General features: G+C 41.4%; 1 protein-coding gene across 1 annotated transcript in view; it reads left to right on the top strand.

Annotated features, from left to right (window-relative positions):
- Window positions 1–15924, top strand: part of LOC122552384 (voltage-dependent P/Q-type calcium channel subunit alpha-1A-like) — a 603273-nt gene that overhangs the window by 521101 nt on the left and 66248 nt on the right. The window contains exon 42 of the mRNA XM_043695134.1: window positions 7885–7981. Coding sequence (XP_043551069.1) covers window positions 7885–7981 — 97 coding nt within the window. The remainder of the gene's footprint in view (window positions 1–7884; window positions 7982–15924) is intronic.

Raw genomic sequence — 15924 nt, 5'->3', positions numbered from 1 at the left:
AAGTTTAGATCAGAATGGTGCAGGCAGCATCCGAGGAGCATGAAAATCGATGTTTCGGGCAAAAGCCCTTCATCAGGATTAGACAACTGAACTGGACCAGTATAAGTATTGTGGTGACAAGAGCAGGTCAGATGCTATGAATTTTGCGAGAATCTCACTTGCTCACTCGGAAAGGCCTGTCCACCACCTACAAAGCACAAGTCAGGAGTGTGATGGAATACTTCCCACTTGCCTAGTTGAATGTACTCCAAACGAGAAGCTTGACACCGTTTAGGACAAAATAATCCACTTGATTGATGCCATCTCCACAAACATCCACTCCCTCCACCACAATGCTTAGTGCCAAAATCCACCAAGGCTCCTTCCAAACTCAGCAATGCTACTATCTGGAAGGACAAGGGCAGCAGATATATTGGAACACCACCACCTGCAATTTCCACTCCAAACCACTCATCAACCTGACTTGGGCATATACCACTGTTCCTTCAGTTTTGCTGGATCAAAATCCTGAAACTCTCTTCCTAGCACCATTGTTTGTCTACCTATACCAAATGGACTGCTGCAATTCAAGAAGGCAGCTCACCTACCATCTTCTCAAGGTCATTGAGGAATGAGCAATAAATGCTGGCCCAGTCAGTAATGCCCACATTCCATTCATGAATCAAAAAAACTGATTCCAGTGGAATAAAGATCCCTGCTTCGTGATCTTTAGACCATCCCTCTATTTAAATCACAAGTTATATATCTGGCACAGTCAACAGAATGTAGACCTCAAGCTGAAGTGGCAGGGGGAAACAGATGCAGTCCTGGCTGTTCTATCTGCATGGTAAACCTTGTGGTTGATATTGCCCTCAGGATGTTCCAATGAGGTGTTGGAATTATGACTTATAATAGCACTTCGAATGGCACTACCATTAATAACCACAGCCATTTTTGTCATCAGGCACAGAACTTCCATCCTGTGTGACAGCCTTTCTTTCTCCCCAAGCAGTAAACTGGTTGGGCCTCCCAACAATAGCCAAGTGGGAGCATGAGGTTCCTTCAGAAAGACGTTCACTCTGATGTAGAGCGATATGAATGTGCCTTACAATGAGCATACAATTTGGCAAGGTAGAAGTTTTGTGCCTCATTGAAGCAGGAGAGGAGATGTCACCCAATATTCGCCAGTTTTTGCATGAGCATCTGGCTAAGGAGCATGAGCTGATTGACTTCTCTTTACTCATCCAGGTCTCTGCTTCACAGGGGTCAGATATCTCCTGTCTTGGTTACATCAAGCTTTCCCTATCTGGACTCATTCCCACTTTTCCTAGCTTTTGGTTTCTAGTAGGTCATAACTCCATTGATGCATATTTGGAAGGCAAGAATGTGAGAATAACCATAACGTTGGGGTCAAATATAGTTTGATACAGCTGAGTGTCTTTGGAAAGCAAGTATTGTATCGGCTATTAGCAACACATTACAATATCAGTCAATGGTGCACAGGAGACTTTGACTGTGTTCCATGTGCTCAAGGTGCATCGATCTGTACAGAAACCTAGAACTGAGTGGAAGGAATTGGACTGTCCTTTTTCCTGTCCATACCATCACTTCTTGAGGGCTCATTCCAGCCAGCTCTAACTGCTCAATATCAGGCCTTGCTAGAGTATCATATGTCACATATAGTAGAAATGCCAACTCATGTCAGTTCTTGGCATAACCCTGAGAGGCGTCCTTGTCACTGTGGGAGAAAGGGGTGGGTACCCATGTAGATTGCCAGTTTCAGCTACAAAATGATCCCGGGAATGAGGGGCTTGACATATGAGGAGTGGTTGAGGATTCTGGGTCTGTACTCGAAGTTTAGAAGAATGAGGGAGAATCTCATTGAAACTTACAGGATACTGAGAGGCCTGGATAGAGTTTACATGGAGAAGAGACTAGGACCTGAGATCAACTTCAGAGTGAAGAGATGACTCTTTAGAACTGAGATGAGGAGGAACTTATTCAGCCAGAGGGTGGTGAATCTGGAAGCCAAGTCAGTTAGTTAATTTAAGACAGAGATAGATAGGTCCTTAATCAGTACGAGGATCAAACATGATGAGATGAAGGCAGGAGAATGGGATTGAAAAACATAACAGTAATGATCAAATGGCAGAGCAGACTTGATGGGCTGATTGACTAATTCTGCTCCTACATTGTGTGGTCTTATGGTTAAAGAGGTTTATCTCCAAACAAGGATGCCTGTAGGTATCCTTAACCAGTGATTGTCATGGACAGTGGATTGACTGGAAGAGACATCTCTAAACTCATTTCAAAGATGGACTTTGGCAAGTTAGAGGAGACCCAAAGTACGGAACTTGTCTCTGCTCTCACCAAGTATTTGACAACTTTCAGTAAAGATGATGATGACATTGGGCATCGCATCCTGGTGAGCCACAGGTTTGTGACTAAAAAATGACAGCAATGAAGATTCCTCACCGCCAGAGCCTACTCCATCACCAGGAGGAAGTCCAAAATTCCCTACAGAAGTCTTTATAATGAAGTGTAATCTGAGAATAATAAAATCTGTATTCCTCCCCCATATTCCTCATGTGAAAGAGCAGTTCTTCAGGATCTCCACCAGGAGGTGGCAATAATGATGGAGGGAAGCTGGAGCAGTCGAATGAACTCTCATTGGAGGAGAGTGGGCTGATGGGAAGGCGGAGCCAACAGACAAAGGAATTCCTCAGCATAATATAACCCACACAATCATTCTATGGGCACAGTGTAAATCGTTTCCTATCCATCCTTAATTTCCATTTCTGTTTGTAATGACCTGATGCCAGTGGAACAAAGAATCCACACTTCATGATCTTTGGGCTGTCTATGTGTACAAATAGCATTACATGCAGTTAAGAAACTCCAACGGAGGTGAATAATTTTGTATGGATCTTTGAGTGTAATATCATAAAGCATGGATTCCATTATGTTCTGGACAGGGCAGTGATTAGTGGCTGGTGTTACCTGGTCATGGAAGAAAAGCTTTCTGTTCTAACAGCAGAAGCAGTACCAAACAAAATAGCTGCTCTGAGACTATTTTTCTAGCAGTGTGAGGTAGAGTATCAGAATTTCTACAGATTTATGATTAGGTGGAAATCACCAGATTGTATTGCTCATCTAAGATTTTAAAAGGCAGCTATGTTCTTCTTCAAACAAAATGATTATTAAATATTAAACTATTACCACATTATTTTTGACTAACAGATTAGTTTGGCTTGGTATTTGATTTCTCCAGAAAATCTGTGAACACAGTTGCTAATAAAGCAACATCCAGCTTTTGATTCCAACACTTGACTAAAACTAACTCCAAGATTCTCCTGTTTAGGATAGAGTTTTGCCATGCTGGAATCCTGATTCATTTTCCAAAATTGCAATTCATTTATGAGGCACAATAGCTATAGTCACGATTTTCTCTACCCCCAACAAGAGAGAACCTCGTAGTACATGGGAGCAAAGTTCCAGAGGTGCTGTGGCAAAGCAGCAGATGATAAGGCCATAACTGTAGGAGGAAGTTAGCCCATTCAGCCCATCAGGTCTGTTCTGCCGATACATTTCTCAACCCCATTCTCCTGCCCTCTTCCCATTGATCCCCTGACTAATCAAAAACCTATCTATCTCTGTCTTAAATACATTCAATGACGAGGCTTCCACAGCCCTTTGCTGCAATGAGTTCCACAGATTCACCACCCTCTGGCTGAAGAAATTCCTCCTCATCTCAATTCTAGAGCTTCATCCCTTCACCCGGACCCTAGGGTCGTAGGCTCTCCTATTTGTGGAAACATCTCCATGTCCACTTTATCAGGGCTTCAGTAGTATTCTGTAACATTTAATCAGATACCCCTCTTCCTTCTAAACTCCATTGAGTACTGACCCATAGTCCTCCACTGTTTCTCATATGACAAGCCTTCGTTCCCAGGATCATTCTTGTGGATCTCCTCTGGGTCCCCTCCAACATCTTCCTTAGATACAGGGTCCAAAACTGCTCACAATATTCCAAATGCAGTCTGACCAGAGCCTTGTACAGTCTCAATAGTACATCTCTGCTGTTGTATTCTAGCCCTCTTAAAATCATTGCTGACATTGTTTTGCTTTCTAACCACAACTGAACCTGCATGTTAACCTTAAGAGAATTCTGAACTGGGATGCCCAAGTCCCTTTGTGCTTCAGATTTCCAAAGTCTTTCCCTGTTAGAAAATAGTCTAGCCTCTATTCTTCCTACAAAAGTGCACAATCTCACACTTTCCCACATTGTATTCTGTCTGCCACTTCTTTGTCAGTTGCCTAGCATTTCCAAGTCCTTCAGCAGCCTCCCCACTTAGTTAACACTATCTGTCCCTCTAGCTATCTTGGGTAATCTGCAAACCTAGCAACAATGTCCTCAGTGCCTTCTTCCAGACCTTAAATGTATAATGTGAATAGTTGTGGTCCCAACACAGATCCCTGCAGAACTCCATTAGTCACTGGCCACTATCCTTTATCCTTACTCTCTGCCTTCTGTCAGTCAGCCAATCCTCTATCCATGCCAGTACCTTGCCCTTAGGACCATGGGCTCTCATCTTATTTAGCAGCTTCCTGTGTAGCGCCTTGTGAAAGGCCTTTTGGAAATCCAAATAGATCACTAGGGAGAGAATAGGGCCCTTTAAAGATCAACAAGGCTATGTGCAGAACCGCAGGATTGGGGGGGGGGGGGCACTAAATAAGTACTTTGAGTCATTATTTACTGTGGAGAAGGACTTGGAAGCTAGAGAACTTGGAGAAACCAGTAGTGATATTTTTAAAAGTCTCCATATTACAGAGGCTGTGATGCTGGATGTCTGAAAATGCATAAAGGGGGGTAAATCCCCGCAAACTGATCCGGGGTATCCTAGAACTTTGTGGGAAGCTAGGGAAGCGATTGCTGAGTTTGTTACTCAGATATTTGTATCATTGATAGCCATGGGTGAGTTACCATGTTTTAAAAATGGTGGCAAAGAAAAATCAGGGAACTATAGACTGGTGAATCTGATGTCAGGTGGGTAAGTTATTGAAGGGGATTCTGAGGGATAGGATTTACATACAAGGAAAGGCAAGGACTGATTAGGGATAGTCAACATGGCTTTGTGCATGGGTAATTTTGAGAAAGTGAGGACTGCAGATGCTGGAGATCAGAGCTTGAAAATGTGTTGCTGGAAAAGCGCAGCAGGTCAGGCAGCATCAAAGGAACAGGAGAATCGACGTTTCGGGCATAAGTCCTTCCTGAAGAAGGGCTTATGCCCGAAACATCGATTCTCCTGTTCCTTTGATGCTGCCTGACCTGCTGCGCTTTTCCAGCAACACATTTTTAAGCATGGGTAATTATGCCCTAATCTCTGGAATTTCCTCTAGAACCCTTCATCCCCTCTACTTCTCACTCCTTTTAAGAAGCTCCTTAAAACCTACCTCTTTTTACAACATTTAAAAGACATTTGGATAAGAACATGTATAGGAAGGTTTTAGAGCCAAATGGACCAAACACAGACAAATGGGACGAGTTTAGTTTGGGAAACTTGGTCAGCATGGATGATTTGGGCTGAAGGGTCTGTTTCCATGCTTTACAACTCTATATAGTTTTCCTTTATAGAAACTGTATGTTATACCCCATCAGGGTCATTTGTACTTGCATTTAGTTTGCTTTGCAATCTAATCCAAAATATGAAACCGGACAAAGGCAGCAAGAAATGGGCTGAAAATGTGTTGCTGGAAAAGAACAGCAGGTCAGGCAACATCCAAGAAGCAGGAGAATCGATGTTTCGGGCATGAGCCCTTCTTCAGGAATGAGGAGAGTGTGCCAAGCAGGCTAAGATAAAAGGTAGGGAGGAGGGACTTGAGGGAGGGGCGTTGGAAATGCGATAGGTGGAAGGAGGTTAAGGTGAGGGTGATAGGCCGGAGTGGGGGTGGGGGTGGAGAGGTCAGGAAGAAAATTGCAGGTTAGAAAGGTGGTGCTGAGTTCGAGGGTTGGGACTGAGACAAGGTGGAGGGAGGGTAAATGAGGAAACTGGAGAAATCTGAGTTCATCCCTTGTGGTTGGAGGGTTCCTAGGTGGAAGATGAGGCGCTCTTCCTCCAGCCGTCGTGTTGCTATGGTCTGGCGATGGAGGAGTCCAAGGACCTGCATGTCCTTGGTGGAGTGGGAGGGGGAGTTGAAGTGTTGAGCCACGGGGTGGTTGGGTTGGTTGGTCCGGGTGTCCCAGAGGTGTTCTCTGAAACGTTCCACAATTAGGCGGCCTGTCTCCCCAATGTAGAAGAGGCCACATCGGGTGCAGCAGATGCAGTAAATGAGTTTCCTCATTTCCCCTCCCCCCACCATGTCTCAGTCCCAATCCTCGAACTCAGCACCGCCTTCCTAACCTGCAATTTTCTTCCTGACCTCTCCGCCCCCACCTCCACTCTGGCCTATCACCCTCACTTAGCGTCCTTCCACCTATCACATTTCCAACGCCCCTCCCCCAAGTCCCTCCTCCCTACCTTTTATCTTAGCCTGCTTGGCACACTCTCCTCATTCCTGAAGAAGGGCTCATGCCCGAAACGTCGATTCTCCTGCTTCTTGGATGCTGCCTGACCTGCTGTGCTTTTCCAGTAACACATTTTCAGCTCTGATCTCCAGCATCTGTAGTCCTCACTTTCTTCCAGCAAGAAATGGGGTCAAAACTTTGAGCACGATCTTCCCAGCCTGGAGGTGGTGGGCCTGGAGACAGCCAGTAAACTTCATAGGTAGGGTGGTAACAGACTAGTACCCAGTCACTTTCCCAACCTTGTCCAAATTAAGGTGGGAAGGCTCAAGTTTGACCTTACCGTCCTGCTGCCAATTGAGGAATTTAATTTGCACTAACTAAATTTGCCAGGAGCTCCAGGGTTCCTAACTCCATCAGAAATCCTGCTGACAGCCAATAAGCTGCCCAATTGCTGAAAGAACTGTAGGCTTCAATCTTGGAAACTGTCCCATTATTGGACTTACTCTGAAAATCCCGCCCTTTAATCCTGAGGGTTGCTTAACTGCTAACAAACATTCATTGAAAAACCTCTTAATAAATACCTTGACATCAGAGGAAACCAGGATTGCATAAGTGTTTATATTCTTGATCTATATTCTGGCTATGAACTGAAATGATAGAACTCTTTTTAAGATGGATTTTACATGTGTGTTGACACGATCATTAAACAATGACAAACCAGCTGATTAGATTCTGAGTGCTTTTGACATGCTGTGTTTTGTACAGTTTTAAATTAAGTTCCTACATGTTAATTTGTGAAGTTCTGCTGTGTTTTGACCTTCAAGCCTTGTTTTCACTAACTGATTGTATTCTTTTTCCAGCGGTCGAATTCATTATAAGGATATGTACAGTTTATTGCGTGTTATCTCACCCCCTCTGGGCTTAGGCAAGAAATGTCCTCATAGGGTGGCCTGCAAGGTTTGACTTCCACTAACCTACCAACCTAAGCATCAATGAATGAGTGTGCTTTCTCTTTTTTTGCATTTCTTGAAGTAGAATGTGCAGGAAAATGCAGTCACCTAGAGAAAATAGCATGGAAATGCACTGATCAACCTCAACCTCAGCCATTGCTGCTTGTCGTAATCAATACCACTCGGCATCTTGGGTATACTAGTATTCATTACTTTAGGGACAGAAACTGCATTGACAAAGACTGGCATCTCCTCAAAACAGGCAGAGGAAAGAAAATGTTCTCTGTATTTCTATGCAATATTTAAACATTGCATAGATATTGGGTGAATTTCTGCAATTGACAGACCCATAAAGAATAACCTTGTAATTTTTTTTGTTTTGTTTGTTTCCTTCCATTTTTGTTTTCGTTCGTCTTGGATACATCTTTTTGCCTCATTTCTGCTACAAAGTGGCCGCATCAGTTACACTGATATGTATGAGATGTTGAGACACATGTCTCCGCCCTTAGGCCTGGGGAAGAAATGCCCTGCGCGAGTTGCTTATAAGGTAGAAATGTGTCCTTAGTGTTCAGTGTGTTGGAGAAAATCTGTGACCTTTGAACTGTTAGGTTCAGGGATCGTGCAGTCCAAAAGAAGTGGGAGGAGTCTGAGAGGGTTGACAATAAATACGATCTACCTATTAGTGGATGAAATATTTATCTAAAAAGCAGACATTACTTTCATTTAGGAGGATTTATTTTAAATCAATTACTTTCTCTTAATTGAAAACCATTGTGGCAAATTTATTTTTCTGCCTCCTTGCAGTGTTTGATCCAACAAATGATTTTTAAAATTGAGCAAACAACTTGCTTTTAGTTGTGATATTAGGCTACATTTAATCCCTTCATCTGCCTTTAGAATTTACAGATAATGCTATCAGAAAAAGATTCACTACACTTCACTGGACCAGACCCTCTTGAATTCTTTTTCTTGATTTTATTCATAGTTTGCATCTTCCATTCCCTTCAGATGTTCACTGCTGCATCAGGATAACTAACAAACAATGCATAGGCTCCTATGGCAAATCTGCCAGTCTTCCTTTTTGATTACCTGGTGTGTGGATTTGCATGGAAGAGAAAAGGAGGAAGGTATCACTTTGTCTGAGATTTGTTTGTCCATACTGGACCTCAATTTATTCACATCCATCCACATCTATTCTAATAAATGAATTTAGACATAGGCCTTGAAGTGAATTTACGTCTAAGGAAGAAACTAAAATGTGTAATCCCCACTTCTCACCCCCAACAAGATATTCCATTCTGTAACCTCTCAAATTAGCTTTATTCAAAATCAACTTATCCTACTTCAGCAATTAATTACAATGAATGTAGGTCCTTTATTCCCTTACTTCAAATTTCTCATCTCTCTTTGCAGCACTAATACTTAAATATGGGTTTCACAAATACAATAACTCTTATCACTCCAATGGTTTGTAATTTTTGTAGGTAAAGCTAAATAATAAACATTGCCAAGCTATTTGACTCATGAGGTGGTGAGAGATTCCATTGCCATCTGACCCTGTCATCAGCTGATATTCACACATGTATAGTTCAACACTCATCATTGAATGGAGATCAAGGATACTGAATTTAACCACCATCCTGTCTGAGAAACTATAGCTAGAACCTGAGACCTTGCTGGTCTTTGCGATTCATTATTATAACAGCTTGTGCATTTACTTGTTGGGTCTTTACGGAACGTGAACATTGTCCTTTTCAGCTAGTTGATATTCAAGTTACCAATCAAAATTCCCTGAAACAGATTACTCTGTTTTTGCTTCATATAGAATCACAACAAAAAGCACAGGTACTTAAATTCTTCTGATTAGTGTGCATGGCAAATTTCCCCAACAGTGAATCTTCATTTAGAATGTGATCAAATCTCACTAGTGATGAGAGAAGCCTTACATGCATTTGGAGAGTTTCCACAACTGATGGCCTGAGGAACCCTCCTGGAGAGAGTTAGGAGAAGTGAGATCCTGAGAAGCTGTGAGGTCTGAGTGTTGGACAGAAATGCATCATCAAACTATCACCCACCTTACTGCTGATGTTTTTGTATTTTGAATGCAAAACAGAATTTAAATCCAGCCCTCTTTAGCATAGTGAAACCGGAATCAGATCAAACATGGTATTTTGATTGACTTCAATAAATTTTTTTTAAAATTTCAATGTAGAAAAGTTGTTTTACAACAAGCACACTCCCCTTCCTGTGGGTTGCATGATTATTCTGTGTTTCAGAAACGGCAAATTCAATTTCTCTTCAGGTATTCAGGTTGAAGAATAGAATTTTCAAGCATTAAATAGTTCTGATTTTTACATTCACCTCTGACCGTTTAACTGTTACTAACTTTTCCACCTTTTACCTATTTTTTTCCTGTCAATGCAGTTCTAACCTGTATTGGTCCCTTATTCCTACATAATACACCTGGTTAATCATTTGTGTTTATTCTCTCTTCCTCTTTCTCTTCCCTCACTATTATGCATGCTGCAATGTAAAGATGTGCCAACATTAATGGAAAATCACCAGAAAGTGAGCAAAATGTGGGCCCTTGAGATAATCCAACATTGAACTGCACTGTCTTCACCAAATTTGTTTTGTGGTTTTAAATGAGGCTTCCCAGAAAAATATTATGTTGTATCATATTTAGTGCTACGATTGACTTCAATTATATTTTACTTGCAAAACAATAAAGTATCTATGTTGTGATGTTGGGAACTATTCTGTCCCATGCTTGGTTGTGGCAGGGTGTTTCCCACAGAGAAGAACAGAAATCCTTGTTAAAAGTTGAAATGTTGGCAGATCAGTGCACCCATCTGAGGCATGGTTCCACCGCCCCCCCCCCCCTCCCCCCCTCCCCTCCATATAATCCAGTTTACATGCAACTTCCTTTTTCCAGCCTATGCATAACCTTTCTTTCCAGCCCATGGATAATCTCTCTTTTCTGTTTTCCTATTCTTGCCCCTGTTTCAACATTTTTTGCCCAATTCTCACCTCAAGGTGACATACATGCTCAGTTAACAGACAACAAAGAATGGATGTGAAAATCAATATTACAATTTAAAATCTATATATTTTCCTACAAACCAAGTAAAATAAGATACAGATGCTTCATTTGTGGTATTAATAGTCATTATAGCTGCTTGCAGCCCCAGATCCTGTCACACATGGCACTCCCGTCTTGCTCCATGTTTTCTAGGCCTCTGGCCTGCTCTGCTTTGGGACATCACCAGAGTTGGAATCCACAGCTACTTCTTTTTTTGTTGGTGAAGATATGAAGACCATTGAATGTTTTCAACTTGGATTCATATGTCAATGGAAAGAGCATTGACAAAGGCAAATACTATCCTATAGCTTTACCTTCCATTCCTATGGATCCTTCATTCCCCGGCTAACCACTGCCACTAATGATTTCAGCACTCAACACCAAGAATACTGGGCATTGATTTTGTCACAAGTTTGAAAGCTGAGCACATTTCTACAAGTCATGTCAGTGAACTAACTCAGTGCTGCAATTGATGATGAGGTGACAATGTCAATACCCTGCACTTTTCTTGAACAAATTAATCCTATGATTCACAAAATGTCACCCTGAGCCTACCCCTACTCAGAAGTATAGGGTCATAGTATTTGAGTTAATACAGTTCAGCTTTCTAAAAGGAGAACCTAAATAAATTTAAATTGAATATCCATGAATCTTAGAAGAATAGACTTCTCAAAGGATATATTTGCTGACTTTCTAATATGACTGACTTAATTACAATATGAATTGCATCTTACTTATTTATAAACAGCTCTTTGAATGAGGGTATCATAACAAAACCCAGGCCAAGTGTATTTTTACAGAGGGTTGTTCTAATAATCCAGAATGAATAATGTCTTTCTTTGGAGAAGTTCAGAATGAAGAGTTTCCTAAGCAGGGAAGGTGAAGTAGAGAGGGACATGAGCAATTGCACAGGAGATAACATATGGCAGTAAAACCAGGTGGAGTGCAAAGCTCAGTTTGGGCTAATTTGGGATATTGAGGATGTGCATTTTTGGGTTTAGGCAAAAGTGGGTACTGCAGATGCTGGAGATTAGAGTCAAGTTTAGAGTGGTGCTGGAAAAGCACAGCAGAGCAGGCAGCATCCGAGGAGCAGGAAAATCGACATTTCGGGCAAAAGTCCTTCTTCAGCAATGAGGCCTCATTCCTGATGAAGGGCTTTTGCCTGAAACATCGATTTTCCTGCTCCTCCGATGCTGCCTGACCTGCTGTGCTTTTCCAGTACCGCTTTAATCTATTTTTGGGTTTAGCCTCAGGACCAACTGGCAGTAGGGTGGGTGGGTAGGGTTGAGTTTGCAACAGTGACCAGTTTCTAATGGAGCAGATTTAATCTTGCTGTTATTAATCCAGAGAAAGTTGTGGAACATCCTCAAATTTCTTCTTGAAACAGCTGGATAGAAAGCGCAGTTGCAAAAAAAAGTATAGCTGGATAAGTGAACATACAGATAAGGTGAGCAATGGATCTGGTCACCAGCAGTATATAAACCAGAAATTGAAGGGGAGCTAAAAATGAATGTGATAATGCAAGTACAAGAGAAGTATTTTGAGACTGAGAATAGAGGTTTCGTTGTATCAAAATCTATGGAGAGATTAAGAGTATTAAAGATATTATTGGCGACTTTAAACAGATGGTCTTGATACTGAGGGTAAGATACAAACTAGAAATGAGATTCAAATGGATAGTGATGGAGTGGTCTGTCTCAGTCTGTGGGACTGCAGAAAGAATGTTCTGTGGGAAAACAGGGGTTGGATAGAGTGACAGACCAAGGAACAGATAGTAATGTACAATACACTATGAAAGATGGGCAGTGGAGTATGTTGGAGATTATGGTCCCAAGCAATATGCTCACAACTAGACATTGATAGTAGTCTTAAGTTACACTGTGATGAGCTTGAAATGGCATGCCTGATGTTCTGTCAGTCAGAATACACAATTATGTACAGAATCTTAAATCAAAGAATACCTTACTGTGTGGAAGCAGATGATTCAGCCCATCTAGTCCACATTAACCCTCTGAAGAGCATCCCACCTCGACCGAACCCCTACCCTAGCCCTGTAACCCTGAATTTCCCATGGTTAATCCACCCAGTCTGCACATCCCTGGACACTATGGGCAATTTAGCATGACCAATCCATCTAACCTGTACATCTTTGGACTTTGGATACATGGAAGCACCCAGAAGATCAGTTGGTGCATGTCTGTGTCAGCTCTCTGCAAGATTAACTCAGCCAGACCCGCACTCCACAGTTTCCTGAAGCCTTGAACATTTTTATCCAGTACCCTTGTCCAGTTTTGATCTTCTTAACTTGAGGAAGGATGTGGTGACATTGGAGGCAGTTTGGAGGAAGTTCACCAGATTGATTCAAGGGATGAAAGGGCTGCCATAAAAGGAGTGGTTGAATAGCTTGGACTTGTACCCACTGGAGTTCAGAAGAATGAGGGAGGAATTTTTTGAGGTATATAAAATGCTAAAGGGGTTTGATAAAGTGAACATTGAACAGATATTCTCCCTTGTGGGACACTCTCAAACAAGAGGTCATAGATATAGAGTGAGAGGAAGTAAGTTCAGAACTAAGATGAGGAGAAAATACTTCTTTCAGAGGGTTGTGAATCTATGGAACTCTACCCCAGAGTGTAGTGGAGGCAGAATCAATCAACAAATTCAAGAAAAATACTATTTAGGTTTCTGATGAAAAGTGGGATAAAAGGCTACGTGGAGCAGGCAGGAAACTGGAGTTGAGACCAGGATAAACTCAACCACAATCATGTTAAATGGTGGAGTGAGCTCGAAGAGCTGAATTGCCTACTCCCACTCCTAATTCCTATGTTGTTATGTCCCTATGTTCCACCAATTCTCAAGCAGTGCATTCTTGATCATAACCACCTCTAACAACTTTAGTTTTAAACAGTGCAGGAAAGGTAATGGTGATAAGTTTTTGTTTATCTAATTATTATACAGAATAAAAGGGAAAGAAAGACGAAGGCATGCCTGACAATCCATAGATTGCATGATGCTTGGGGATCAAGATGGATGTGACGGTTAAAGTCTAGACTGACAGGCTTGCAAGGCCAGGCTGCTTTTCACTTGATGTTGAGGATTGCTTTATTGTCTGCAAAAATTCAATTTCCCTAGTTCCTCTCCAGATTATTTGTTTGGGAAGAGATCTGTCAGTGCAAATATTGATTGGCCGGCAGCTTAAATTTGAGTGGGACATCTCGCCTCGGGACCTGATTGGCCCAGAAAGCTCCTGATCACCACTTAGGTGCCAGATTTTGATCCTGTCAGGCTTATTCACCGATTGGGGTGGGGAGTCTCTTGCTATTACAGATACCCACTTCAACACTGCCAAAACATTAGACCATCCCATGCGGACATGAAGTTTGACACTAACTAACAACAATTGGTTTGTGATAATGTTCCAGTCTATTTTATATTTAGCTGGCTGTTCAGGAACTAAGGTTTGATTGCTACTCACATAATGTTCCTCATCATGTGGAGCAGTAGAAATTTTTTGATTGAATTCTTACTGCTTCCTCCTAGATATTCCAGACATTACGTAAGGGATGTCAGTCAATACTTGTATTACAACTGGGTAATCCTAGATATAAGTCATGCTGCCTTACTGTTGCTGACATATCATCTATGCTGTTTAGATTTCCCTTTGAAAGGCTGCAAGGTGGATTTACATTCTTTAGGATATTAGGAATGGGACTTATTAAGTGGACATCAGACGCAGGCTGTCAGGATGCTGACATATGTACTTTGGAATATTTGAACCGACTATATTGAGAAAGTTTTTTTGAGGAAGGTATTAAAAAGGAATTTGAGAGGAGCGGGGCAATGGCTCTAACTGTAAATTTTAAATAAGCAATTTTTATTGCTTTTCTGTAATTAGGTAATTAGATAAATAGTCCCCTTCACTATATGATCTCCCTGTTTCTCCATGCATCGGATCTGGTTTACCCCACTTCATGTACTGTAGTTTAAGAAGTGTGAGAGAGCTTGGGCTCACAGCATTCCCTGTTTAAATCTCCCTCCCTCAGGGGTCATTCCTACCTTTTGTCCTCTCAAGGCCATAGTTCAAATTCAAAAGTCTGTTGATAAGCAGTAGCGGCTGATCTTGTTTCTTTCCCCAGTAGAACTGTCCCTTCCTTCCTGATCTTCCCTGGGTGGTGTAAGTTTAAATCTTTTTCCTCCCCATTCACTGTTAAGCTTTCCACTACACTGTGTACCATACCTTATGTGTTGATTTTGTACATGACCACAAAAATAAGCAGTTCAGTTAGTAGAGTACTTTGAAAGTTTCCATAGTTGAATAATATCAAACAATTAATTAAGTCTCTAATGATTCCACAGTTTGTTCCACCAGTCTCAAATAAACATAAAACTCAGTATTGACATATGATATTTATTGTAATGTTACGATCAGCACTTCCCACAACTCATTGAGTTCCCTACCGAAAAGCAGTTCCCCTCCATCGATTAATTGGTTAAATATTTCATCATTTATATATCTCTGCCATTCAGATCACAAATGCCTTGGCTTTGATACCACATACGTACAAAGACCTCTGATTGTAAAACTGAAGAAAATCTAGAGTGAGAGAGAAAACTAAGGATAGCAAAAAAAATTACCCAGCATTAGACATTCATAAATCAACTAGCTTGTAAAACCTCCAAAAGCTAATTCCCCATTGAAAGGAGCTGGCCTTGTCATTCTGGTTTACACAAAGAATGTCATCAAATACAGATCAAACTTCCACCTTACCCCAGCCACCACCAGAGTCTGGGAAATCTTTTTAGAAGTGAAAAAGATAAAGGAGCAGTTAAAGTTCACTGCTTTAACCTCTTACCTCCCCATGTTTACATTATCCTTTGTGATTATCTTATTGTATCCGTGGGCTTTTTTTAATGTCCTTTTATCTTTTCTGACATTTCCTGTCCTTCCAAGCACTTCTACTTGTCTGGAAAATTCTGTGCTGTTGGGAAGGATGCAATGTAACAATCTTGATGCCCCCTAATCTTCCAAGGCATTCTTTGAGGTTCTATATGGTGAAAGATATGCATCTTTTGTTCTGACTGGTTAACTCTAAAGTGCACCCATTTATTCATAACTAACATTGAGGTTTTCAGTATAACGTCACAGGCCCAAGAACCTTCAGCTGCCTCCTCAATTACATTCTCTCCATCATAAGGTCAGGGAGTGAGGATATTTACTGATGATTGTATAGTGATCAGTACTGTTCACAACTCCTAAGATACTAAAGCAGGCCATACCCACATGCAGCAAAACTTGGAAAATATCTAGATTTGTACTAATAACTGGCTACTAAAATTCACACCACACAAATACCAGGTAATGATCATCTTCAACAAGGAAGAATCTAATGATCTATCCTTGATATACA

Source organism: Chiloscyllium plagiosum, chromosome 8, assembly GCF_004010195.1.
Source record: "Chiloscyllium plagiosum isolate BGI_BamShark_2017 chromosome 8, ASM401019v2, whole genome shotgun sequence".
Lineage (NCBI taxonomy): Eukaryota > Metazoa > Chordata > Chondrichthyes > Orectolobiformes > Hemiscylliidae > Chiloscyllium > Chiloscyllium plagiosum.
This window is presented reverse-complemented; position numbering and strand designations above follow the sequence as displayed.